At 42.7% G+C, this 24602-nt stretch overlaps 1 protein-coding gene across 1 annotated transcript; it reads left to right on the forward strand.

The window, feature by feature from the left end:
* The first annotated feature begins 256 nt into the window (after positions 1 to 256).
* Positions 257 to 24377, forward strand: LOC307123218 (somatostatin receptor type 5). Its single transcript, XM_079811671.1, has 3 exons — positions 257 to 475; positions 2650 to 3769; positions 22452 to 24377. Exons 2-3 carry the CDS (start codon positions 2657 to 2659, stop codon positions 22533 to 22535), a joined length of 1197 nt encoding a protein of 398 aa, XP_079667797.1. The 5' UTR covers positions 257 to 475; positions 2650 to 2656; the 3' UTR covers positions 22536 to 24377.
* The last annotated feature ends 225 nt before the right edge of the window (positions 24378 to 24602 follow it).

Consider the following 24602-nt stretch of genomic DNA (forward strand, 5'->3'; position numbering starts at 1 on the left):
CTCTCTCTCTCTCTCTCTCTCTCTCTCTCTCTCTCTCTCTCTCTCTCTCTCTCTCTCTCTCTCTCTCTCTCTCTCTCTCTCTCTCTCTCTCTCTCTCTCTCTCTCTCTCTCTCTCTCTCTCTCTCTCTCTCTCTCTCTCTCTCTCTCTCTCTCTCTCTCTCTCTCTCTCTCTCTCTCTCTCTCTCTCTCTCTCTCTCTCTCTCTCTCTCTCTCTCTCTCTCTCTCTCTCTCTCTCTCTGTGTTTAGTGCGATCTCAGAGTGAGTCGGGCACCAGATGCCATCACCTGTCGCGAGAGGCACTGGTGTAGAGCGAGAGCGCGCACGCAAAAGCTTGTCCTGTGGCTAATTCAACAGATACTGCGCTGACAGATTCAACACACACAATGTTTTTCAGTGTTTGTTATTTTTACTTACTCTTCTCGTCTCCTTCGTGGGGTGTTTCACGCCTCCCTGCGTTTTACTGATACAGACTCAGGTAAGCCCAGAGGAACATTTTTGTTTATGGTTATTAAGTTAATTTGTGTTAACAAACCATTTAAGTTAAGGCATCCTGTAGTAATAATTGTAAGGATTTTATCCTTAATGTTTGATGACTTAATGACTGTTTTCGTTTATAAACAATGCTTCTGCAATGCTTCAATTTCCTTAGAATTGACCAGTTCTGTTTTATCAGCCGAACAGCCTAAAATATGCATTTTTAGTTTCCACGCAGTTTGCAAAGTATTATTTCTAAACAATAATCATAAATAATGTCTCTGAAGAATGCAACCACGCGAGAAAAACCGGCATGCAGACGTTCTTCTCACAGTTTATCAAGGTAGTTAGTTTGAAAGAAAAGGTTTTGTAGTAGATCCAGTCGAGACGCTTCAGCACAAGTGCGTTTTTTTCTCTTGTTCTGCGGGCAAATGTTGTGGGTTAAGGTCTATACATCTAAAATATAAAATGATATACTATAGCCCCTATTACCTACATACTATAGCTATAGCCTATAGTCACTTTTCTGAGAGTCAGTTTTCGATAATATCCTGACAACATGCCACGTCAATGAATCAGCCTTTTCAACATAATTTTACATTGTTATTATACAAATAATAAGCTATTAGAAGTATGTGACAAGTTGTGTGTGCTTCAAGCATGATCAATTGCAAGATATTGTCACAAATATAGAGGGATTATACCAACTCAACTAAAAGTTCCACATGGTGTTAACTTAAAGGCACAAGTATTAGCAATAAAACTGTTAAAGATCACTATTTGATAAGTATATTGCTTTTAAAAGGTTACATAACTTCTGACCAAATAATTAACGATAACGTCACTTTTTAAAATCAACCCATTTATTACTTTCCTACCGTTGAAATCAAATAATTGTGATTTATTGTTGCATCGCTGCATCAATAGGAAGATAATTGCAATAATATAAATGAAGTGCGTGCCAAACCAATGAGAACACTGATCACCATAATGGTGAGTTCAAACTAAAACATTTTAGGAAAATCAACATCAATTATGTGATGTCCTCACAAATGTTTCAGTTGTTTTAACAATTCAACATTTAAGATGACTTTGGGAAATCAGTGAATGCAAACAGAGAAAGATAACTGCAGAAGTGCAGGACATGAGGGAAAAGGCTATTAAGAATTGCCCCGTCTCAAACTTTTTTTTTTTTTTTTTTGCTTGACCAAATGGCACTCAAACAAATCAATTACTCTTGGGTTTTCTGAATAAACAAGGCATTGTGTGTGAATAGTACAGATTACTAGATTTTTACAATTACGTTAAGACACTGAGTAAAGTTAACTAAAAAGTGTTAGTTAGAATCACTAGTGCACTGTTTAAAGCTACAGAGTTGTGATACATGTAAGGGTTGACTGAAATCAAATCAAGTCTCTTAGACTATATGTGCTGCGCCAGACAGTTTCGACTCATCTCATCTGTGCTCAAATACAAACTGTGAAAATGGATCTCTGGACTAATAGAAATACCAGAATCAATAAAAATGCATTTTTTCATTGAAATTGTTGCAAAAACAATAGTTGACTGGTTTGCCTTTGTACAATAGCTTGACAAAGCTTATTCGGTGCACTAGATATGAAGTATAGTGCTTCTAAACCAACCCTATATAGTCCTCAAGGACATTTTTGGATGTCTCTCTTAATTACATTCATTTCAGGTCTTGGAGTTTCTGTTAATGAGCTGTTGAGTTGAATCAGATGTGCTGGAATAGGGAGACATCTAAAAGGTTCAGTGCAGGGCTTTTTATATAGTTTAAAAAAAAAATGAATCTCAGTGGTGGTGTGGCTAAAACGTGCTCTGCCTCTATGCAGCACTGAGGAGAGAAAGAAAACAGGAGACAGAGAGAGAGAAAGATGCGTTGTGTCACTTCAGTCTCCTTGTGTGGGTTTGCTGTTTTGGCTCTGATCTTTACAGCTGAGGTGTGATCATCTGCACTCATTCAGTCTCTCTGATCTCTCACTGTAAAACAAGCACATTCAAATTTACAAGCCGTATTCTGTCCCTCTGACAAACACAAACATAGAGTGAAACTATGCACCCTTCCTCCACTGAGCTTCATTATACTCTCCATCCAGTCACTCGTCCCTTTTCCCACTTGTTTCTTACCCTTTTATATCTCTCTGTCCATTCCAGATCCAGAATGGGGTCATTTAACCAATCCGGGTTCATCCCAGGGGATTATGACTCATCCTCCACCAGACTGGGATTTTCAGGAACTCCAGTTGGGAATTACACCGGCAATGTGTCAGATCAAAGCATGCCGTTCCACGGGAGCAGCACGATGGTTACCGCGGTCATATCATTCACCGTGTTCATCGTCGGACTTACCGGCAACACTCTGGCTATCTACGTGGTTTTACGCTACGCCAAGATGAAAACGGTGACGAACATCTACATTTTAAACCTTGCCGTGGCCGATGAGCTGTATATTTTGGGCCTGCCTTTCCTCACGACGCAAAACGTACTCTCCTACTGGCCGTTCGGCTCATTCCTATGTCGCGTCGTAATGACGGCAGACTCGCTGAATCAATTCACGAGCATCTTCTGTTTGACAGTGATGAGCATCGATCGCTATTTAGCGGTAGTGCATCCCATCCGCTCCACACGGTGGCGCCGGCCACGAGTAGCTAAAGTAGTGAGCGCAGCGGTGTGGGCGTTCTCGTTTGTCGTCGTTCTTCCCGTGGTGATATTCTCAGACGTCCAGGACATGTTCAACTCGTGCAACATGAGTTGGCCGGAGCCGCGAGACGTTTGGTCGACGGCGTTCATTCTCTACACGGCAACGCTCGGGTTCTTCGGCCCCCTGCTGGTCATCTGCATGTGTTACCTTCTCATCGTGGTCAAGGTGAAGTCGTCCGGCGCGCGGGCGGGATTTACGAAGCGCAGACGCTCCGAGCGGAAGGTGACCCGCATGGTGGTGGTGATCGTGGTGGTGTTCGTCCTCTGCTGGCTGCCGTTCTACATCATTAACATCGTAAACCTGGTGTTCATACTCCCGGAGAACAGCGTGATGGTAGGGGTGTACTTTTTCGCGGTCATCCTGTCGTACGCCAACAGCTGTGCCAATCCGCTGCTCTACGGGTTCCTGTCTGACAACTTCAAGCAGAGCTTCCGGAAGGTCCTCTGCGTGCGCAAGGCGAATGGCGTGGAGGATGGCGATCCCAGTGTGCCGCGGACAGAGAAAACCACGACCCATGACTCCTTCCTGACACCTCGGAACAATGACTTTAACGGACACGTACAGGGCAGCCAGGTACAGTCACTCTGAAAGCACGTCACACATTGTTTAATATTCAGGGCTTGACATTAACATTAGCAGTGGAGTGTAACGCAGGTTGGCGGGTTGAATTTTATATATAGGCCTAATATAAATATAAATATAAATATATCCTTTAAAAAGGCATCTGAAATAATAAACTAAGTGCAATGTAGTGTTGTCAAAAATATAGATTTTTCGATACATACTGATACTGAAATATCTGAAACGCTTCCAATACTCATTCTTTCACAGAATAGACACACAATACCAGCGTCTCTTTCTCTCTCTCATCTCTCCGACAGTGAGTGACATACAAACCCGCCTCCACTCACTCACTCGTTTCATTTTCTCCGGATGAATATTGTTAGTGTTACAGGGTTTGAATTTCGTTGTGGGATTGCGCGTATTGCGCCTAATTAGACTCATTCCCACAGATTTTGTGCTCAAAGTGCGCACACATAAAGCCGCCTCTCAGGACTAAATTGAGTTATTTTCCGCTGCTTATTGCGCTTAAACAGTAAAATACACACAAAATAATGTAAAATTGCTGGTCTTGGCGAGTATTCACGTAAGTAAACACAGTCAGTTATGCACAAACGCATGTGTAACAATATAATGGATCCATGCATCAGGCCTTAAAGTGACAGCAGGTTTATCTAATAAACCTGCTGCCAAATTACAACCCCAAATCAGAAAAAGTTGGGACAGTATGGAAAACGCAAAAAAAGAAAAAAAGAAGTGATTTCTAAATTTACTTTGACTTGTATTTCATTGCAGACAATATGAACACAAAATATTTCATGTTTTGTCTGGTCAACTTCATGTCATTTGTAAATATGCATCCTTTCCTGTCATTCAGACCTGCAACACATTTCAAAAAAAGTTGGGACAGTAAAGCATTTACCACATTATAATGTTGCCATTCCTTTTCACAACACTTAAAAGACATTTAGGGACTGAAGACACCAAGTGATGAAGTGTTTCAGGTGTAATTTTGTCCCATTCTTCCTGCAAACAAGTCTTAAGGTGGGCAACAGTACGGGGTCTTCGTTGTCGCATTTTGCGCTTCAAAATGTGCCACACACTCTCTATTGGAGACAGGTCGGGACTGCAGGCAGGCCAGTCAAGTACCCGTACCCTCTTCCTCCGCAGCCAGGACTTTGTAATGTGTGCAGAATGTGGTTTTGCATTGTCTTGTTGAAAAATGCATGGACGTCCCTGGAAAAGATGTCTTCTTGAAGGCAGCATATTATGCCCCAAAATCTCTATGTACTTTTCAGCATTAATGGTGCCTTCACAGAAGTGCAAGTTACCTTTGCCAAGGGCACTGACACAACCCCATACCATGACAGACCCTGGCTTTTGGACTTGTTGCTGGTAACAGTCTGGATGATCCTTTTCTTCTTTGGTCCGGAGCACACGGCGTCCATTCCTCCCAAAAAATACTGATTCATCTGACCACAGTACACGTTTCCACTGTGTGATGGTCCATACCAGATGTCTCCGAGCCCAGAGAAGTCGACGGCGCTTCTGGACACTGTTAACATAGGGCTTCCTTTTGGCACAGTACAGTTTTAACTGGCATTTCTGGATGTAACTACCAGTGATGCGCGGGTTGATCCAAAATGAGCGGGTGCCCGCGGCCACCCGCGGCCACCCGCGGTTACCCGCGGTTACGAGTCATCCAAAAATATTTTTAATGATATTCGGGTCACGGTCGGTCGGATCGTCAATAAATCCTTATTTACCTTTTGAATGTTGAGCGTTATTAACTTTTGAATAAATGCTGACGCGGGACAAAATGCCCGATTTCCCAAAACGTTGAACTGAGCAATGCCATTGTACCATTTTAATAGGCTACTTTTAAACGCATTTAAAGTCAGTTTTATGTATTTTCTGAGAGGGGGCGGGATTTTTGTTGGGAAAGTCGGGGGAGAGACGCACACTTCGATTAGACTGGATAAACACATGCAGCATCTTAATTGTTAAGAAAATTAAACGAAATAAATGAATAAATCAAGCCTGTATTACATAACACTAGGCTATATCATACAGCATTCAGAAAAATAACAGTTTGCGCTCCTAAGGGCTTTCACAGTTTTCCAAATGTTTTCCAAATGTGGGCTGATGAATTCTTCAAGCCGGGTCGAAACATAAACATCGCGTTCATCAATAATATGCATCTGGAGCTGAAATGGAAAATGATGGGCCGCCTCAAGAACTTCCTGCTCTCGCTGCTGCACCTCTGAGCGCACCACGCCAGGGCCTGAAACATTTTCTCAATGGCCCAATGAGCTACGATGAGCATTTACTACTTTTAAAAAATGCGGGTCGGGTACAATATTTTCTTCTTTTTTTTTGCGGTCCGAGTTGCGGGCGGGTTAGTTGAAAACGTCGGTCGGGTGCGGGTTGTTTATACATTGACCCGCGCATCACTGGTAACTACGTATTGTGGTACTTGACAAAGGTTTGCCAAAGTAGTCCTGAGCCCATGTGGTGATATCGCTTATAGATGAATGACGATTCTTGATGCAGTGCCGCCTGAGTGATCGGAGATCACGGTTGTTCAGCTTAGGCTTGCGCCCTTGTCCTTTACGCACTGAAATTCCTCCAGATTCCTTGAATCTTTTAATTATGTTATGCACTGTTGAATGTGAAATATCCAAATCTCTTCCTATCTTTCTTTGAGGAACATTGTTTTTAAACATTTAAATATTTTTCTCACGTATTTGTTGGCAAACTGGCGATCCTCTGCCCATCTTTGCTACTAAAGGATTAGACCTTTCTTGGATGCTGCTTTTGTACCAAATCATAATTACAATCACCTGTTGACATCGCCTGTTTCAAATCACATCATTATTTAACCATTTTACCTCATTACTAGCCCTAAATTGATCCTGTCCCAACTTTTTTTGAAATGTGTTGCAGTTCTGAATGACAGGAAAGGATGCATATTTACAAATGAAATGAAGTTGACCAGACAAAACATGAAATATTTTGTGTTCATATTGTCTGCAATGAAATACAAAATTTAGAAATCACTTTTTTTTTTTTTTGCGTTTTCCATACCGTCCCAACTATTTCTGATTTGGGGTTGTATGAGATAAGATTAAAAATATCTATATGGCAGTTTTTCCCCATGGTATCGATGTCAAAATTGTTACTAGTGAAAATGCTGAGTGGCTAGTAACTTTGGAAAAGCACTAGCCACATTGCTTGGTGAGCAAAAGAGTTAATGTCAAACCCTGTTTATATTGCTAGAACATTGATATTTTCAGTCTTAGACATTCTGCTGTTTGCATTTGTCTGATGTGTTTGTTGTTTTAGATCTTCTAACACTTTACAATAAGATTCTAATTTTTAACGTTAGTCAAATTCACCATGAAACGGAAGTTGCCCCCCCTATTGTGACGTATATCCGAGTGAAACGGCTTCACAAACAAGAACAAATGTAGAACGGGGCTTGATTCTGTCCATGGTGAATTGACTGGATTGTTGTGGTTTGCTATTGGTCGATCTCATGTGAGTGACAGGTTATTGCCTCGCCCTCATCGCCAGTAAAGAGAAGTCGCTGCAAGAGGGAGGGGAAGCTACTTTGATCAAAGATTAAGATGGCATATAATAATAATTAAAAAAGAGATGTGCACAGATAAATCATTTACAATAAATCCCAGCAAGCAATTTGCGTTTAAAGCTCAAAAATGAAAATTGCAGCATCATTTACTCACCCTCAAGTCATCGCAGGTGTATATGACATTCTTCTTTCAGACAAACACAATCTGAGTTATATTACAAAAGTCCTGGCTCTTCCCAGCTTTATAATGGCAGTGACTTGATGGGTCGTTTTTGAAGTCCATAAAAGTGCTTCTATCCATCATATAACTGCTCCACACGGCTCCGGGGGGTTAATAAAGGTTTTCTGAAGTGAAGTGGCGTGTTTGCGTAAGAAAAATATCCATATTTAAAACTTTCTAGACTAAAATAACTAGCTTCCGGCGGTCAGTGGTCAGCGGTACGCAAGTCAACTTGTGCTAAAAGAGTAACCCCCAACATGATGTACAGGAGCATGTCAAGCTCTCATGGATAGGGCTGGGTAACAAACTCAAACCCTCTTCTCTTACATCGAATTCCTCTGGCATTTAAAAATTCTCATTTTAGACTAATTCATGACCGGTGTTTTGTTTTGCTCTATCCTCTGTGCTTCTGCGTTCGTCAATGCGCATGCGTCAAGGGTTAATCTTTTAGCGCAAGTAGACTTGCGTACCGCTGACCATACCACTGACACAACCATTCACTGCCATTATAAAGCTTGGATTAGCCAGGAGTATTTAATATAACTGTATTTGTATACGTCTGAAAGAAGAATGTCATACACACCTAGGATGACTTTAGGGTGAGTAAATCATGGGCTAATTTTAATTTTTGGGTGAACTATCCCTTTAAAAGATGTCTAATAGCCGTCCAAACACAGCCCTGACGTCTAGGCTAAAACAAGGCAAAATTTGGGCTGTCAGTGAAAATTTTATAGATGTCAAACCATAGCCCAAGTATAGACTAGTCATCTAGAACATGAACATATCAAAGAAATGAAACCTTGTAATAACTATTGACTTTGCTTACATGATGGAATATCATTCATCTCGCAAGTTATTTTGGCAAAAACGACATGTAACCAAATTCAAGGTTATTTTGCCTAGAAGTGCGTTACTCATAGGCGACTATATAGTGGTCTATAGTTAACCAAGACTGTGAAATGACAGCTATTGCTTGCTGGGATACTTCAATATTCAATAAAAAAATAAGAACAGTCCATCTTGATTTCATCGTGACTTTAACCACTAAAAATGTGTAGCATTTTTTAATCTTAGTTCATGTTAATTTCAACATTTACTAATGCATAACTAAAATCAAAAGTTGTATTATTTAATGTTATGTAATGTGACTAACATGAACTAACGATGAACAGTTGCGTTTTTATTAATGAACATTAACAAAGATTAATAATACTGTAACAAATGCACTGCTCATTGTTAGTAAAGGCATTAACTAATGGGACCTTATTGTAAAGTGTCAAAAATGTTTGTATTGTATAGTTGGTTGTTTAAGGCATATTTCACCCAAAAATGAAAATCCTCTCATTTACTCACTCGTATGTCTTTCTTCTGTGAAACACGTGAGAATTTTAGCAGAAACTTCACATGACGCTGCTGTGACCAAAAAGGACGGAATAAAAAAAATCACCCAAAAACCATTCAGAAGACATAATATTATAGCATTTAAGACATTTGATCTACTCGAGATTGCTCTAGATCTAAATTAGATTGCTTGACAGCATGAGGGTGAGTAAATGCTGACAGGATTGTTATTTTTTTGGTGAACTAGTCCTTTAAAATGTTTTCTCAAAGAAGAATAACAATCAGTACAGTTAGGGCCAGTTGGTTTTGGCCTTCGCCGCTGTGTTTTGTGAATTCTCCGTAGATTACAAACATGTTGAGAATTTCACATTCGATACAGCTGCCAACATGTTGCTCCTTCCTCACTCCCCAAAGAGACAATCTCAGTGAAATTGATTTAGTGAGCAGTAAATGGAGCAAGAGAGAGAGAGAGAGAGATTGTGAGTGCGCGTCTTCCTGTCCGTCAGTCATAACCCCCTTAGTGCCCTTAGGGAGAACACTACTCATATGTTCCCAATAAACATTCCCAATGTCCGTGTATATTAGCATCTGTGTGTGAAAGAAGAAGAAGAAACCAAAATCAAAATCTTACATCAGTGTTTCTTTTTGTATCACATAAATAACAACAACAACAACAACACGACCCATCAAAATAGTTAGTCATACGACTACAATGTGTTATTTTATGGTTTTGATGCCTTTCTAAATAATATCAAATAAGCAGGTCACACTTTTGACCAGTAATGTAGTTCTGCCAGAAAGACTCGGGAGAATAAATACTGTGACAATTATCCATTTATTAACAACCCAGCAAGCAATAAAGTATATTGGCATAGGCCCCGTCCGTAGCTCGCAATCTGAGGGTCCGGACTCTGCATATCCTGCCTGAAGACGAAGGCAGAGGCGCAGCCGACCCCCACGTGAGGTATGGAAGGGACCATCCTGGTGGTGGTGGGGTGGATGTAGGGAAGGATTTGACTTGGAGGTGGTGGGGAGGATGGCGGTGAATGGGAGCGTCAGCATCTGCGAACTCAGACATGAGTAAGTACCGATCTTTTATACCCAGGTATTTAGCATGTGATTGGATAGATAAAATTAAAGTGACATGACAATTAAGTCTTCCTGGCAGAACTTACGCTAAAGCTTCCATTTCTGCCAGAAAGACTCGGGAGAATAAATACTGTGACAATTATCCATTTATTAACAACCCAGCAAGCAATAAAGTATATTGGCATAGGCCCCGTCCGTAGCTCGCAATCTGAGGGTCCGGACTCTGCATATCCTGCCTGAAGACGAAGGCAGAGGCGCAGCCGACCCCCAAGAATAAGTGGAAGAATACTTCCACCTGGACGGAGCCTATCCTACCCCCAAAAATGGTGAAAAATAAAAATAGACCCACCGGTCTTGTATCCTGGGATTCCTACAAAGAAGAAGAATAAGAGTTAACATGTTAAGCGTGAACATGGAACGCCAACTGCTGATGGCTAAAGGCCGCTTCATGATTAAACAGAACTTGAATTTATAGTTGTAGATGAGTACTACACGTGAGCAATTCATATCTGCTGCTGCATAAATGTACATTTGGCCATTTTTGTTTTATATAATATATATTTATATATAAAACATGTATAACCACAGAGACAAGGCCGCAGGGCCACGAAGACAAGGCCGCAGGGCCACGAAGACAAGGCCGCAGGGCCACAAAGACGAGGCCGCAGGGCCACAGAGACGAGGCCGCAGGGCCACACGGCCTATTAGACCACAGAGACGAGGCCGCCGGGCCACACGGTCTGTTAGACCACAGAGACAAGGCCGCAGGGCCACAGAGACAAGGCCGCAGGGCCACAAAGACGAGGCCGCAGGGCCACAGAGACGAGGCCGCCGGGCCACACGGTCTGTTAGACCACAGAGACAAGGCCGCAGGGCCACAGAGACAAGGCCGCAGGGCCGCACGGTCTGCTAGACCACAGAGACAAGGCCGCAGGGCCGCACGGACTGCTAGACCACAGAGACAAGGCCGTAGGGCCGCACGGACTGCTAGACCACAGAGACAAGGCCGCAGGCCGCACGGACTGCTAGACACAGAGACAAGGCCGCAGGGCCGCACGGTCTGCTGGACCACAGAGACAAGGCCGCAGGGCCGCACGGACTGCTGAACCACAGAGACAAGGCCGCAGGGCCACAGAGACAAGGCCGCAGGGCCACAGAGACAAGGCCGCCGGGCCACACGGCCTGTTAGACCACAGAGACAAGGCCGCCGGGCCACAAGGACAAGGCCGCAGGGCCACAGAGACAAGGCCGCTGGGCCACAGAGACAAGGCCGCTGGGCCACAGAGACAAGGCCGCTGGGCCACAGAGACAAGGCCGCCGGGCCACACGGCCTGATAGACCACAGAGACAAGGCCGCCGGGCCACACGGCCTGATAGACCACAGAGACAAGGCCGCCGGGCCACACGGTCTGGTAGACCACAGAGACAAGGCCGCAGGGCCGCGCGGTCTGCTAGACCACAGAGACAAGGCCGCAGGGCCGCGCGGTCTGTTAGACCACAGAGACAAGGCCGCAGGGCCACAAGGCCACAAGGACAAGGCCGCAGGGCCACAGAGACAAGGCCGCCGGGCCACAGAGACAAGGCCGCCGGGCCACACGGCCTGCTAGACCACAGAGACAAGGCCGCCGGGCCACACGGCCTGATAGACCACAGAGACAAGGCCGCTGGGCCACACGGTCTGGTAGACCACAGAGACAAGGCCGCAGGGCCACAAGGACAAGGCCGCAGGGCCACAAGGACAAGGCCGCAGGGCCACAAGGACAAGGCCGCAGGGCCACAGAGACAAGGCCGCCGGGCCACACGGCCTGATAGACCACAGAGACAAGGCCGCCGGGCCACACGGTCTGGTAGACCACAGAGACAAGGCCGCAGGGCCGCGCGGTCTGCTAGACCACAGAAACAAGGCCGCAGGGCCGCGCGGTCTGTTAGACCACAGAGACAAGGCCGCAGGGCCACAGAGACAAGGCCGCCGGGCCACACGGCCTGATAGACCACAGAGACAAGGCCGCAGGGCCACACGGTCTGCTAGACCACAGAGACAAGGCCGCAGGGCCACACGAAAAAAGGTAAATAAAATAGACCCACCGGTCTTGTGTCCTGGAGTTCCTACAAAGAAGAAGAATAAGAGTTAACATGTTAAGTGTGAACATGGAACGCCGCCTGCTGATGGCTAAAGGCCACTTCATGATTAAACAGAACTTGAAGTTATAATTTGTAGAGGAGTACTACACATGAGCAATTCATATCTTTTTTTTTTTTTTTTCTTTTTTTTTTTTTTTTCTTTCTTTCCAGAGACAAGGCCGCAGGGCCACACAGTCTGCTAGACCACAGAGACAAGGCCGCAGGGCCACACGCCATCTTTGATATAGTAGAAAGACCATGCTATCATAACGTACCGAGCCGAATTGGCCGGAACACCACCACCAGTAGTTGCATAGGGATTTACCAGAACCATTACTGGAGAGCTTGCTGAGCTTCAAGGATGATTTTAGAATCTGTCTTATATAAGACTTGAATGCAGAAGAACATCATCTTCACGGTAGCTTAAATGCTGGCCTAGAATTTCCGCTGTCGTAGCTGTAGAAAGTCTGATATGAAGAGAAGGAGGTAAACTGCAGCTTTTAAGTCAGTATAAAAGTGGGTCTGAACCAGGCCTTAGAGAGAGGTGCTCCATTAGATAAAAATAGGGGGGAGTGGTCAGAAGTCTTAGGATGAACGTGAAGATATTTAACCTTAGAAGTGAAGGGACAGTAATTATTCTTCATCTTAGAAATTGTTCATGTGATACCAGAACCTTTAAAGTCATTCTAGAATGCTTAAGTAAAAGAGTAAAGAAATTGGGTGAGAAGTGACGATCAGAACAGGAAAGACCGAGAGTAGAATCAAACTGATTAGTTTCTAAAGTGATTTTCCCTGGACACATGAAGCCGAAAGGCTTATAAAACATGGCTTCTATCGGAATATCGGTGTAAGTGGAAGATCAACCTTAAAAGCTTTGAACGTACCTGATGTTTGTTAAGACAAGTAGGTAATCCTAGTTTTACCTTTGGAATTATGGGAGAGTTTAATGAACATGCCTGATGGTTTAAGCATTGCTGAAGAAACCATCTTGACCATCATGGAATCCTGCATTCAAATGCTTCTTGATAGGAGAGACCTTAGTAGAGGATGCCAACTCTGCGCGTTGAGCTATGTTCGTAGCAACACCAATCTGAAAGAATGGCCCATGCACAGGCGAGTTAGAGATCACACATCTTTCCATCTGCAGTTAGGAGGATTCTAAACCCCTGGGCGTAGCTCCCGCTCACATCTTGATAGAACACCATCTAACCGTCAACCTGCTGAGAGAACACCCAAAAGAAAATAAACCAGAACAGCATGACAAATACATAACATGCGCATGTGATTGAGAACACCGGACGATGCCCTTGCAAAAGGAAAAATTATGTTTTATATGTTTAAGCTTTACTAGCTAATAAAACCATAACTAGCTATATAGGAACCGACACCGCTACCGAACCTATGAAAGAGATCGAAGCGAAATCTTCATTTGATACCTAAGCCAGGATAATACTGTGTGATTTTAGCCACGTTTGGCAGTATGAGACAATATCGCAATCCTAAAAATTCCTAGAATAAAATCTGATGTCTTTAATAATTAGTTTGACATGTTCCCCAACGCCATGATAATTTAGTGAATTAGTTGATGTAAAACTCCAGACACGTCTTCGTGCGTCTGATTAACATACAGCCTGCTGTAAATGCACTGAGATCCCCCAGGGTGGCATCAGGATCGCAGTCTGAAAAGCAACAAATCACAATGTCTATAAGCGCACCGTGTGTGCCAGCTTTAGTGAAGAGAAACTTACTGCGAGAGAACTCGCTGTTTGCGGCGCAGCCAGAAATCAATACGCATATGCAGACTGTGCAACAGTCAATGCTATATTTACTCCCCTGTATATTGTTTTAGTCACGATAGAATTCAGTGTGAGTGTAACTGATCACAGGCATGTCTTTTCTGTAGCTCAAACAGTAGAGCATGGCACCAGCAACGCCGAGCCGCGGGCCCGATTCCCAGGAAAAGCAAGACCCGAAAACGCCAAATGTGCACCCTGAATGCAACTCAAGGTGCCCGGACAAAAGCGTCCGCCAAATGCATAAATGTAATGTCCGTTGGGCACTCGAATACAATGCCCAATTGGAGGCGCTACACAAAACACACAATCAGGATTGAATGGTTCAGAGCTTATTCTAACCGCTAATTCTGCCTTCCAGTGCATACGTTTGACCAACGAATAGTAGAACATCCAATAGATCATGATTCGGTGTAGTCAGATTGACCACAGCAGTTTCCACTGAGTTTATCTGAACTGAAGCATCTGGCAGTTTCATGCGTTTATAAAGGAGTGCACTCTGCTCACTATATTCATAAAAGATTTGAATAATTGTATTCCCGTGCTGCCATTTAGATGCAATCTTATGTTAACAGGTCGGATTGAGTAAGGAATTAAATTAGTAGCCTACTGCTATCGAATATCAAGTCAACCTTGTTTTGTATGCAAACCTTACCCAACATATGATGCTGAGAGTACAAGCGAGATACACATATGTTTTATTCATGAATGTAGCCATGGCGTCCTAGCACGGAAGACCAAGGGAGACATAACACCAAATTCTAAGTTTCTAGAAATATAAGGGTGATTCTTCAATTGGGGGCTATTTTGCCATCTTACATTTTGATGAATGAAATTTGGTTGAATTTTGTTAAAGTTATGTCAAGACAATGTTTACATGCTTGATGTAAAGATATAAAAATGGCCACGACTGAGCTTAAATGTAATTTGAGTATTTTATATCCATTTGCCAACTGGCACTGCAAAACGTCATTACCATCACAACATCAAAAAGTATCATAATGCAAAGAATGTATCAAGGAGATAATTTAAACTCATTTATCTTGCAAACATTGTTAACCTTCAACAATACGTATAAAAAACGAAATGTTTCCATTCAGCGAATTACATATATTTTCTTGTTCTCACCATCAAAATGTGTTTTTCTGTGTTCATCAAAGCACACTTTTGTTTAATTTCTAGAAAATTAATTTGAGATGTTTTTTCTTGAATAGGTGGATGAGTATTTCATTAGGCTTTCCATGTAGCACCTGAAGATTGAACATAAAACAGCACCTTTATATGAGCACAGAACGCTACAGATCTTCCTCATAGGGAAGGAAGCCATATCGAATCACGAAAGGAAGCCGGTCCAACGCTTGGTGCCCCGTATGTTTGAGCAAAATATGTACTCTACTGGATGACAGCCAACACTTCAAGCTTGAAACTTTGTTGTGACAGTTAAATTGCATATGTGACGAACTCACAACACTTGGAAGATGAATCTAACGCCATTGAATCAGACCGGATCAAAGCACTGATGTCGGTGCTGTACCTAAATATTCTTATTTGCTCAGCATAGTTTTTAAATTCAATTTTAATGATCTGATAACACTGAACCCAATCGCGATTTCAGCTTAACTTCAGTTCAACATGAAGCCCCGATTAATTGGGTGCATGTTGCTTTAAAACCCGTGTTAATTTTCCTTGCATTCGTAGGGAGAATGATAGAGTCAAAATATGCTGTGCATATCTGTTCTGTTTCAGTTTTATAACAAAATACTATCTATAGCGGTAACCGGTGTCATGCGAATCATTTACGAGCACTATGGGCACAAACGAGTCACAACGAGAGATCACGTTGCACGAGCAGACCGGCAAACACCTGTGCGCGTCTCACACGATGCATGTGTGTGCTCTATACAGACATGCTTGCGACAAAGTTGAAAAAAAATAATATACTACACCCAATCGGCATCGGAATGCATAACCATATGCATATCACTGTGATAAATGCTGATGTAGTGATGTCGCCAGAATGGTGATGAAAACCACCGCCGTGTCTTTGATAACATGCCCAGATAGTCCTCATGAAGCGATTGATCTGAGTCTGACGTGAGACTTGCTCTTGTTAGTGAAGCACTCGCGTCTGTTACTGCGGTAACCCATTGAACAGATGAAAGGCTGACATGGACTTAGAACGCCACTGTAAACACATTATTAGTTATCGTAGGACCAGCGATCGACCACTACGGAACGCCCGGATCGTCAAGTGAATGGGAGCGTCAGCATCTGCGAACTCAGACATGAGTAAGTACCGATCTTTTATACCCAGGTATTTAGCATGTGATTGGATAGATAAAATTAAAGTGACATGACAATTAAGTCTTCCTGGCAGAACTTACGCTAAAGCTTCCATTTATTTTTTGGTGGAAATTCAATTATTTGAAACACTATTTTTTGGGATATTCAATTAAAATCTATAAATGTAATTATTGTATCTATCAATAAAAAGTCATTTATATTTTCATTGATGCCGAACAAGAGATAATTCTTCAAACATTTTACGATATACACTCACCTAAAGGATTATTAGGAACACATACTAATACTGTGTTTGACCCCCTTTCGCCTCCAGAACTGCCTTAATTCTACGTGGCATTGATTCAACAAGGTGCTGAAAGCATGCTTTAGAAATGTTGGCCCATATTGATAGGATCGCATCTTGCAGTTGATGGAGATTTGTGGGATGCACATCCAGGGCACGAAGCTCCCGTTCCACCACATCCCAAAGATGCTCTATTGGGTTGAGATCTGGTGACTGTGGGACGGCCATTTTAGTCCAGTGAACTCATTGTCATGTTCAAAAAACCAATTTGAAATGATTCGAGCTTTGTGACATGGTGCATTATCCTGCTGGAAGTAGCCATCAGAGGATGGGGACATGGTGGTCATAAAGGGATGGACATGGTTAGAAACAATGCTCAGGTAGGCCATGGCATTTAAACGATGCCCAATTGGCACTAAGGGGCCTAAAGTGTACCAGGAAAACATCCCCCACACCATTACACCACCACCACCAGCCTGCACAGTGGTAACAAGGCATGATGGATCCATGTTCTCATTCTGTTTACGCCAAATTCTGACTCTACCATCTGAATGTCTCAACAGAAATCGAGACTCATCAGACCAGGCAACATTTTTCCAGTCTTCAACTGTCCAATTTTGGTGAGCTCGTGCAAATTGTAGCCTCCTTTTCCTATTTGTAGTGGAGATGAGTGGTACCCGGTGGGGTCTTCTGCTGTTGTAGCCCATCCGCCTCAAGGTTGTGCGTGTTGTGGCTTCACAAATGCTTTGCTGCAGACCTCGGTTGTAACGAGTGGTTATTTCAGTCAAAGTTGCTCTTCTATCAGCTTGAATCAGTCGGCCCATTCTCCTCTGACCTCTAGCATCAACAAGGCATTTTGGCCCACAGGACTGCCGCATACTGGATGTTTTTCCCTTTTCACACCATTCTTTGTAAACCCTAGAAATGGTTGTGCGTGAAAATCCCAGTAACTGAGCAGATTGTGAAATACTCAGACCGGCCCGTCTGGCACCAACAACCATGCCACGCTCAAAATTGCTTTAAATCACCTTTCTTTCCCATTCTGACAATCAGTTTGGAGTTCAGGAGATTGTCTTGACCAGGACCACACCCCTAAATGCATTGAAGCAACTGCCATGTGATTGGTTGATTAGATAATTGCATTAATGAGAAATTGAACAGGTGTTGCTAATAATCCTTTAGGTGAGTGTATAATAATTGGATGAACCCCACTTGAAGTTGTTTTTAAAATAGCCAATGTACACACAACCCCCCCCCCCTCCCCCCTCAGCTATATTTGATAATATTGCCTGGAGATGGTGAAATGTAAGCATTTCACTGTGTGTTATAGTTCAGCTTGACCATGTGGACCATGAGGGAATATGTGTGTGTGTGTGTGTGTGAGTCAGTGTATTATGAGAGTGAGACCAGACGATCCCATGGTTCATTCATTGGGGAAATCAAAGCTGTACGGCTCGTGAGACTGAATCAGATCTGAATGACTGAAGAATTCCTTGCCTTTGATGGACATCATGGCATCCGATCTAGGATCGATGAGAAAAAGCCAGTCCCTTTAAGTCATTACTGCACCCGCAGAGCTGATATCAGATCTGATGTCTCTCTGTGGCAGACTGGCTTTCCCTGCTTGGACGGAAACTGAATGTGATTGGTGAAGACACCAGACACACATTCACTCTCTCTCTCTGTTAGCCCTTTTCCACCGCTGCTGGATCCGGAGACCAATTTGGCTCCATTCTGCATGTTTACACAGCAGAAAAATTGGCTCGACAAAGGACCCTTAAACCTGCTGGTCTCCAACCAGGAATCAATCATCGCCACTTGAAGTTTTCAGAACAACAAATCGCTCTGGCACAAAACAAAGTGCATCGCTCCCATTATAAAAAACAAAGTTGTAAACACCGGAAGTATTACATTTTACGGATACATTGTGCCTATTTTTGTCAAGCTACACAGCGGCTCTTAGAACTTTATAAGATGATTTTATTTTAATACATATATAAATATATGAATTTCATTTGTTATGTATTTAATATTTTGTCTCTCAAGACAGTGGTAAAGCAGGCCAGCTCTAATTGCGGTTCACAGATCCCACGTCTGAGCATCTCTGAAATCATTCTGGTGGAAAAGGGTTATTTTCTGTCTTGCTCTCACAGTTTTATGGAGTATACCAGCAGGGAATCTCAGAGGCAAAACTGAATTAGAACCACATTGTGCAGCAGTAAGAACATGTTATTCTACAGAATGAGAAACAGGAAGAAAGGAAAAAAGACAAAAATGTAAATGGGTGAATATGTTGGGGGAAAATGAAGGGCCGAATGTTGTGCAATTTAAAGGGAGAGTTTGCCTAAAATGTAATTCTGTCATTATCTACTAGCCATGGTGTTGTTTCAAAGCAGACACATGCTGTTGTTTTCTCTGTGGAACGCAAATGGAGAAAGGCTGAAGCATGTTTTGAGATAAATAATGGCTTTTCATTATCGGGTTCTGAATTTCTAACCCAGCTAACAGGGAACGTTCTCAGAACGTCTTCTCAAAGTTATAAACAAACATTCTTTCAGTAACATTAAAAGAATGAGTATTCATATTTATCTGGTCTTCATGGTATTTTTTTCCTGAAATGGATGATTTTTTAGCAATTTTTAATAGTTACTTATTTCAGAGAACATTGTAAATTAACTGTTAGCAAAATGAAAAAATGGAATGTTCCCTTAACATTCGCATAACCAAGAAAAATAACTTCGCTTTCAAAGCGTTCTTAGAACATATTTTTGTTAGCTGGGAAACTGCTAATTAAAGGGATAGTTCACCCAAAAATGTAAATTCTGTCATCAATTACTCCCTCATGTTATTCCAAAACTGTAAGACTTTTGTTCATCTTCGGAAATTAAGATTTTTTAAATGAAATCTAAACCATTTCTGTCCCTCCATTGACAGCATACACAACTACCACTTGTACCTACTTGTAAACTTCATTAAGAGATCGTAAAACTTATCTATATGATGTTTAGTCCAAATTTTCTGAAGAGACATGATCGCTTTATATGATGAATAGATTTCATTTAGGCTTTAATTCACATATTAACATTGATTAGCGAACATAAACAGAACCTCAAACATGCTTGACTCACGAGAACAAACCGAAGCTCAAACGTGCTGCGTAACACGAGAATGAACCTCATTGGTTCTTGAGAAGCTCAAACGTGCTGCGTAACACGAGAATGAACCTCATTGGTTCTTGCTGAAGCTCAAACGTGCTGCGTAACACAAGAATGAACCTCATTGGTTCTTGAGCAGCTCAAACGTGCTGCGTAACACGAGAATGAACCTCATTGGTTCTTGCTGAAGCTCAAACGTGCTGCGTAACACGAGAATGAACCTCATTGGTTCTTGAGAAGCTCAAACGTGCTGCGTAACACAAGAATGAACCTCATTGGTTCTTGAGAAGCTCAAATGTGCTGCGTAACACGAGAATGAACCTCATTGGTTCTTGAGAAGCTCAAACGTGCTGCGTAACAGGAGAATGAACCTCATTGGTTCTTGCTGAAGCTCAAACGTGCTGCGTAACACAAGAATGAACCTCATTGGTTCTTGAGAAGCTCAAACGTGTTGCGTAACAGGAGAATGAACCTCATTGGTTCTTGCTGAAGCTCAAACGTGCTGCGTAACAGGAGAATGAACCTCATTGGTTCTTGAGAAGCTCAAACGTGCTGCATAACACGAGAATGAACCTCATTGGTTCTTGAGAAGCTCAAACGTGTTGCGTAACACCAGAATGAACCTCATTGGTTCTTGCTGAAGCTCAAACGTGCTGCTTAACACCAGAATGAACCTCATTGGTTCTTGAGAAGCTCAAACGTGCTGCGTAACACCAGAATGAACCTCATTGGTTCTTGAGAAGCTCAAATGTGCTGCGTAACACGAGAATGAACCTCATTGGTTCTTGAGAAGCTCAAACGTGCTGCGTAACAGGAGAATGAACCTCATTGGTTCTTGCTGAAGCTCAAACGTGCTGCGTAACACAAGAATGAACCTCATTGGTTCTTGAGAAGCTCAAACGTGTTGCGTAACAGGAGAATGAACCTCATTGGTTCTTGAGAAGCTCAAACGTGTTGCGTAACACCAGAATGAACCTCATTGGTTCTTGCTGAAGCTCAAACGTGCTGCTTAACACCAGAATGAACCTCATTGGTTCTTGAGAAGCTCAAACGTGCTGTGTAACACCAGAATGAACCTCATTGGTTCTTGCTGAAGCTCAAACGTGCTGCTTAACACCAGAATGAACCTCATTGGTTCTTGCTGAAGCTCAAACGTGCTGCGTAACACGAGAATGAACCTCATTGGTTCTTGCTGAAGCTCAAACGTGCTGCATAACACGAGAATGAACCTCATTGGTTCTTGAGAAGCTCAAACGTGCTGTGTAACACCAGAATGAACCTCATTGGTTCTGCTGAAGCTCAAACGTGCTGCATAACACGAGAATGAACCTCATTGGTTCTGCTGAAGCTCAAACGTGCTGCATAACACGAGAATGAACCTCATTGGTTCTTGAGAAGCTCAAACGTGCTGTGTAACATGAGAATGAACCTCATTGGTTCTTGAGAAGCTCAAACGTGCTGCGTAACACAAGAATGAACCTCATTGGTTCTTGAGAAGCTCAAACGTGCTGCGTAACACAAGAATGAACCTCATTGGTTCTTGAGAAGCTAAAACGTGCTGCATAACACGAGAATGAACCTCATTGGTTCTTGCTGAAGCTCAAACGTGCTGCATAACACGAGAATGAACCTCATTGGTTCTTGAGAAGCTCAAACGTGCTGTGTAACACCAGAATGAACCTCATTGGTTCTGCTGAAGCTCAAACGTGCTGCGTAACACGAGAATGAACCTCATTGGTTCTTGAGAAGATCAAACGTGCTGCTTAACACCAGAATGAACCTCATTGGTTCTTGCTGAAGCTCAAACGTGCTGCGTAACACAAGAATGAACCTCATTGGTTCTTGAGAAGCTCAAACGTGCTGCATAACACGAGAATGAACCTCATTGGTTCTTGAGAAGCTCAAACGTGCTGCGTAACACGAGAATGAACCTCATTGGTTCTTGAGAAGCTCAAACGTGCTGCGTAACACGAGAATGAACCTCATTGGTTCTTGCTGAAGCTCAAACGTGCTTCGTAACACGAGAATGAACCTCATTGGTTCTGCTGAAGCTCAAACGTGCTTCGTAACACAAGAATGAACCTCATTGGTTCTTGCTGAAGCTCAAACGTGCTTCGTAACACGAGAATGAACCTCATTGGTTCTGCTGAAGCTCAAACGTGCTTCGTAACACGAGAATGAACCTCATTGGTTCTGCTGAAGCTCAAACGTGCTGCGTAACACAAGAATGAACCTCATTGGTTCTTGCTGAAGCTCAAACGTGCTTCGTAACACGAGAATGAACCTCATTGGTTCTGCTGAAGCTCAAACGTGCTGCGTAACACAAGAATGAACCTCATTGGTTCTGCTGAAGCTCAAACGTGCTTCGTAACACGAGAATGAACCTCATTGGTTCTGCTGAAGCTCAAACGTGCTGCGTAACACAAGAATGAACCTCATTGGTTCTTGCTGAAGCTCAAACGTGCTGCGTAACACGAGAATGAACCTCATTGGACTAAAATGAATCTCATTGGACTAAAATGCTCAATTCATATGGATTAGTTTTACAATCCCTTTACGGACTTTTTAAAGTGTCATTTGTGTAGTTGTCAATGGAGAATGGAGAAAGCTCTTTCATCAATTAGATCTTCATCTTACGTGTTTGGAACGACATGAGGGTTAGTTAACGATGACAGAATTTAGATTTTTGGGTGAACTATCCCTTTGACATCATCAACCACACACACACACACACACACACACACACACACAGCAGTGCAGAGGTGCCACTGTCTGTCCTGTTCTGTGTTTCTGCAGGATCTGCAGTTACAGTCTTGCATGAGCGCATCTGAGAGCCCTCAGCCTGCAAGACCCCAGATCATTGGCCAGTCAACACTCTAAATGCTGTTTCTCTCTCTGTCTGCCGTCTCTTTTTCTGTGCTCTATTGTCTCATCGTCTCTCTGTTCATGCCTTCAATATGTGTCTGTCCGCCTGTCTCTTCCTCTGCCTTCTTGTGGAAGGTGTGGCCTCAGCCTCAAGCCACGCCCCCGAACGTGCCAGCGACTCCGCATTCCCGCGCAGCAGAGCTCAGTCTCCACCCGATGCCCGCCGCCTCCACTTCCAGCTCCAGTCGCGACCTGTGACCTCGGCAGGTCGTCAGAGCCCATTCGAACAATGCCAGGATACTTTTGTTTTGGGTGGAGGGTGCAGCGTTTGCTGGAAACACCAGGGTCCTCACGGCCATGGAAACCTGGAAATGGCCTTTGGAAAAAAATCATCGAAAATTCTATTTGGAATGGATCAGCTTTAAAGTATTTCAACAGCTAGAAATGTCTATTTGTGAGTGCAATCTCTGTAAAATGACAAACCAAAAACTGCGCCTGAGACCACTAGTGAAAATCGATTTCACATTTTTAGAGTTGAATACGAGTCCTTTACACACAAAGTATAATTTTAGCAAAGCAGTGGATGATTTAAGCTGTTCCACAGGAAGCAGTTCAGAGGAAATGGCACGTGATCAAAGTCACAATATTTGCTTATTTGATTATTGAATGAGTCTGAAATATTTCCTTATTTTACGTCATAGCATTTCTTTGTTTAAAATGTTTCAAACCCCAAACACGTTCTGTTTGTTTTTCTGGTTTAAATGACATTGGGAACGCCAGATTTTCAGCATGGTCTCAGACTTTTGGGCCCAAACTATTTTAAAAAAGGATGAGAAAACAGAAAAGGGATTTTTCTTCTCTGAAGACTTCAGAGAAGAGGATTTAGAGATGATGAATGTTGATACGATTCTACTCACTCTTTCTCTCTCTCTCTCTCTCTCACACACACACACCCTTTAAAACAAAACTTTAAATCAATTTCCAGCATCAAACACACAATCACATCTTGCTTGTTCTCCTTTACGGTCAAATGAATGATTGATGTGAAGAAGAAAATTAAACCGTACACACACAGAAAAAGTATTATATTTACCTGCCAGAGCTGATTGCGTGTCCCAGCGTCCTTCACAACCACAGACTGATATACTGCATTCCATTCAACTTGGAAAAGGGCAATCGATCTCAAAGAAGTTTGACTTAATCCTTGGAACCTTGTGCTGAAACCTAAAACTCTATGATTTTGCGAAATGTAAGATGTCACACAAACATGGGGGCTCCCAGTTAATGATAAACATTCCCTTTTAAACAGATCAAAATGAATATGATTCCAAGGCCCTGTTTACACCTGTTATTAAGATGTGTTTTGGTCGATCGGATCACAACTGGATGACGCTAAATACAGGTGTAAACTGGGTATAAAATGTTTTGAGCGTTTCCACTTTCGACCACTTCTAGAGGTAGTTGATAAAGCATTCGACTGGATTGCTTTCGTAGTGTAGACACTCATGTGGTCAAATGTGTTCAAACAGACGCAAAAGACTACTCTCCGCCTACTGACCTAATGAGAAAACATTAGGGGCTCTAGCGTTAGCCAGACGGGATTTAAACTTTGTCGGCTGGAGACCCAAGTTTGGTTTGAAGAAGAAAAACGTCCCAAGCACAATGTTCTCTCACCATCCCAACAGGCACAGTACGTCAATGTGAAGACGTTGAACTCCAACTACTCCAACGTCAGCAAGACGTCATATTTTGGTTGAAAATGAAAGTCGAGTTGACGTCTAAACCCAACGTTTGCTTGACGTCAAGCTCCAACGTCAGAAACACATTGAATTTTGGTTGGAATAAACCCCGCTCTGTAAAAAAAAAAAGTTTTTCTCTGGCTGCTGTAACTGTGTTTGTTATGACAAGTAAAGCAAGAGAGAATGTGATCTGATGATATTGTCTTGCTTGATGATAAAGGTATGATCATCATATAGTGGTTTATTTCACTGATGTCATCCAGAATCTCATCTTTTGATACATGATAATTTTGTATTATTAATTATAGCAAGCCTGTAATTCTACATTGTCCACTAAACATTT

This window comes from Gobio gobio (genome assembly GCF_949357685.1).
Source record: "Gobio gobio genome assembly, chromosome: 3".
NCBI classification, from domain to species: Eukaryota; Metazoa; Chordata; class Actinopteri; order Cypriniformes; family Gobionidae; genus Gobio; species Gobio gobio.